Source organism: Morone saxatilis, unplaced genomic scaffold, assembly GCF_004916995.1.
Source record: "Morone saxatilis isolate NCDOM2014 unplaced genomic scaffold, NCSU_SB_2.0 Contig1, whole genome shotgun sequence".
Taxonomy (NCBI): domain Eukaryota; kingdom Metazoa; phylum Chordata; class Actinopteri; family Moronidae; genus Morone; species Morone saxatilis.
Genome location: NW_023339651.1, coordinates 13938851 through 13943238, shown reverse-complemented (window position 1 = coordinate 13943238; position 4388 = coordinate 13938851). Strand labels below are relative to the sequence as shown.

General features: G+C 44.3%; 1 protein-coding gene across 1 annotated transcript in view; it reads right to left on the bottom strand.

The window, feature by feature from the left end:
• Window positions 1-4388, bottom strand: part of bahcc1b (BAH domain and coiled-coil containing 1b) — a 46196-nt gene that overhangs the window by 25750 nt on the left and 16058 nt on the right. Inside the window, 2 exon segments of the mRNA XM_035669901.1 lie at window positions 2096-2181; window positions 2183-2221. Of these exon segments, the coding sequence (XP_035525794.1) occupies window positions 2096-2181; window positions 2183-2221 (125 nt within the window).

Below are 4388 nucleotides of genomic sequence, written 5' to 3'. Positions count from 1 at the left end.
CGTGTCTGTGTGGTGTGTGTATCAGCCAGGTTTCTTCTCTCTGTGCTGGCTACGCTCCACTCTCTGGACCGTGGCCAGCTGGCAGACCGCCTACCGGAGCTCCCTGGCTTGAATTCTTAAAAACAATCATTTGTAGTGTGTGCGCGTGAGTGTGTGTGTGTGTGTGTGTGTGTGTGTGTGCGTGCGCGCATTCAGACATCAAAGCCGAGCCACACAGACACAAAATCTGTCTGATAGGCGCACACACACATTCTCCCTCCACACACACATTCTTGCTTTCTTTTCACCACCGCTGCTCTCTCTTGCGTTCGCTGTTGAAGTCCTGCCTCAGACTCTTTCTATGAATCTGATTTAAGACAGTCACTCCGGGCGACATTAGTGCTCATTTTCAGGGCTTAACTGTTGCTATTTATCGCTCGATGAGCTGCAAATGAGGCAGTTGTACAAACAAAACTCTTGTCTCCTCTCAAGCTTTAAAGCCGCATCAGGAGAGATTTCTATGTAGAAACACAGCTCTTATGAGTTTGTCTTATGAGCTAGAATCACAAATTTGAGCCACAGCAGAGAAGTGTCCTGTCTCTACGAGTGAGTGGCAGCGCGTTCGACTTATTTGCCCAAATTTAAACAGCAGCTTCCTCCAGTAAAAAAATGGGACTCTTATGGTGCAAAGGTGCAAATAGAAATGAAACAAATTGTAGTAAAAGGTGGAAAAGCAACATATGTTCGGACTTGCTATTGTTTGGTCAAATTGCTTGAGGGATGACCGGCACATTGCTGTGAAGTAAGTCGTAGGATCCCTTTTTTCACAGCAGACATTTTGACATGTCATAGCAAGAAAGGCACAGGTTTAACTAATACCTTTCACGATGGCTCCTCTTGAGTGTCCCAGTAAGTCATTCCTGTAAGTCAGCATGCACAATACCAGGATGCTGGAACTGGCTCATCTGAATGGAATGCAGTCGTTATTAATGTAATGGATTACACCTGTGCTCTTCCTGCTACGACACGTTCAAATGAGGAAAAACGTCCTGTTGGTTGAGCGGTCAGAGAACTGGTTTAAGAGCATTTCTTTGTATAATATCAAAGAAAACAAAGTAAATGTGTGTGACAAAAGCCGACTGGTTTTGATTTAATTCCTCAGCAACAATGTTTAAGGACGTTAAATACCGTCCCAAGGCGACATCACAGGGTGTTATCGTTTACTCACTCTGGTAAAACGTGATATTCTAATTGTGACCGTTTTCAGTTAGTTGAGAAATACAGTCTGTGGCGGAAGCTCTTTCTCTGTCTTTTTGGAGGTTATCTCTTTAGACCCATCTTGCTGTCAAAAGAGAAATCCTCTTGCACACACACACACACACACACACACACACAGAAAGGCATGTACACACATACCTGAAAGGGACCGATAACTAAGTCAAGCTCACTCTTTGACCACAAACGGTTAACAGTCGAAAGAGGACATGATGCATGTGGATGCGCACATTTTTGTGTGCTTGTGTGTGTCTGATCAGGAAGGGGGCCGTTGGAGGTCGGTTAGCACAGAAGGGGCCCAGAGGGTGGGGCTGCGGTCAGAGGGGGAGGGGGGATGTGAAGCGGGAGAGGATGGTGGAAATGGGGGTAAGTTTCAGTCTGTGTCTGTGTGTGTGTGTGAGGGGGGATGTAGGAGCTCATGAAACTTAAAACTCACCCCTAAAAGAGAGTAGGGAGCCGAAAGATGATTGAGTGAAAGGAGGGGAGTAAATGTTAGAGGCCTGAAGCGAAGATGATGTTGTTATTTTTTTACTTGCATGAAGGTTTGTGTGTATTTGTGTGTTTATGGGTTTGGGGGCAAGAGGAAGAGGAAGGTTTCGGTCGTGCACAAGTTCTGAACTAGAAAACAGCCACAAACACAAAGCCACATGCTTGCTGCGTGTGTGTGTGTTCCTATAAGTAGCATCATCTGAGGCGTCACTGCTTCGCGTGTTTGGCCTCAGCTCAGTGTTGGTTAAACCACTTAATGGCTCCATCTCGATATAATCCCAAACCAAGACCCTGGATTAACCAGAGACCCAAACACTCTGCGCTGCCTCCTGCATGTGTGTGTGTGTCTTACCTTCATGTGAGTGAGGGAACCAGATAGGGGAAGCCCTCGAATGGGGTCCAGCCCTGTAGGAGGGGGAGGAGGGGGAGGCAGCAGACCGAGGATTGAGGAGGGTGGGGAGGACGGGGACCCAGACTGCTGGCAGGAAGGAACCATTTGGAAGGATGCACACTGAGGAGACACAGAGACTGGAGGTTAGAAGCTGCCTCACTGATAAAAATCTGGTTTCGGGGCTGTGCAAAAGAGGAAGGGGGGGGGGGGGGAATCTACTGAAGTGCCAATGAGCAAGCAACACCACAAAAGAAGTACTGAGAAGCTCTGGCTGTTAAACTGAGAAAGAGCAGATGTGTAGTCAGACTTTCTCAGAAGTTAAAAAAGGAAAGTGGGTAAATGACAAATGTTTCATGCATCAGTTTTTCACACTTTATTTTAAAATTAACATCTGCTTTTGCTCATCTTAGCAAGACGATGCTTGTGATTTCCATTTGTGTCCAGATGTATGGGTCTCTTGTTGGTTGCAAACAGAAACACAAAGTGTCACTGGACATGGTAATCTTCATCTTTATCTTCAAAATATAACACATAGCATGAGTCACTGTTTTAATATCATGATAAATAAATTCAGAACCAAGAACCCAGCAGGTGTTTGAGGCTGGATTTTTTTCTCTCCTGTTAAAAGTTAAAAAGTCACAGCAAATCTGGATAGTATTAATATTACAGAGTAGTCCTGTAAAAATGAAATTTCCTGACCTGCCCTGGAGAAATTAATCCCTTCAAGCTACACTGACACTGCAGCTGGAAGTGTCCCAATTCTGATAATTTTTTTCTCCTCCTCCTCTATGTGACACACATATCTGATTTCTTTCCTCTTAAAATTAGGATCAGAAAAAGGCTTCAAGGAGAGATTTTGTTCCTCATTTCGGATGTGAATGGGTATAAACCAGGCGCCTGAGCCATGTTCACCTGAGACTGTTGTCATTATTTTGGCGCCAGTCTTAGTCAGCATTAGTATCAATTGATAATCACTGTGGCTGAACGTCGAAGGCCACGTAGAGGCAGTTTAACCTGTAATTCTTCAAATGGCTCTAAAGTATTGGAGGAACAGAGGAATCAGAAGGTTAAAGAACTTGAAGTGGGGGGTTCTCGCTAATTTCACTCATAAATTCTGTTTTTGTGAATATTTTAAGGCCTAACAGGTAGTGTACTACGTTTGCTTTAATTATGAAGTCCTTCTAGCGGCCTTCAGGTCGACTTTAGCCTTGCAATAAAAATTTAGCCCCTTCATTCATTTGAATGAAGCCTGCCTTTCAACGGAGAGGAGGAACCCTAATGAAAAAATAAAACAGGATTGTCCAGCGAGGAAAGTTGAACCAGGCTCAATTTTGTGCCAGATATCAACCGTGAAGGCGCTCCAGTTGACAATCAAATACTTGCTACACATTCCTGGTAGATTACTTTGTAACTTGAACACCATATTTTTACTTTTTACCTCACAATTGTTGTGATGAAAGATAAAATGCTGCTGTGATAACTTTGCAGAGTTGTAAACCATGTATAGTGCTTTGACATCCGAAAAGCCTTTAATTCGTATTGTTCTAACTGGGATTGAAGCTCCTCATGTAGCACTGGACTGCCTAAGTCCTGAGTGCTGTGCTGCGGCTGCCGATCGAGCTGAAATGATGCTTCTCGAGATACATTTGAACGTCTCTGGGAACCTACACAGAGAAGGGTGTTATGGGTAACCAAAGTTTGCAGAGGCCTGCAAAGGAGCCAATTGTCAGCAACCTGCACTGCAGACCTGCACATCAAGCAACGAGATTGGTGTATTCAACTCAGGTTGGGAAGTGGGTTTGAAAGACAAAGAAGTAAATTGCAAATGCTCGCTGCACATAACCCAAATTCACACTTTGTGGTTTGAACAAGCTATAAACCCAATACCAAGCTCCCTGACAGATGCTACATCAGGGTTTTCTGCCTAGCCTATGATCAGTGCCAATGGCAATTAGACTGCTACTGGTTACATCCCGGTAAAGAGAGGTAAAGAGATCATCACATCAAGAAACATAACATGGGAACGAGGAGTAAAAACCTAGTTCCACTTCTTAGACTGATAGCAAACTCATCCTGTTACAGTTTCAGTGAACTAAGCGAAGAGGCTCAGTGCAGTTTGGCTCTGTTTGAATGTATCTCCACTTATCAGCATGCTCTCATTTAGCAGAACAACCTGAGCAGTTGTAGGGGAAGGAGGAAACAAATCCATGGGGAATCAGGTAATTAGTCACTGGATGAGAGAGAGAGAGAGAGA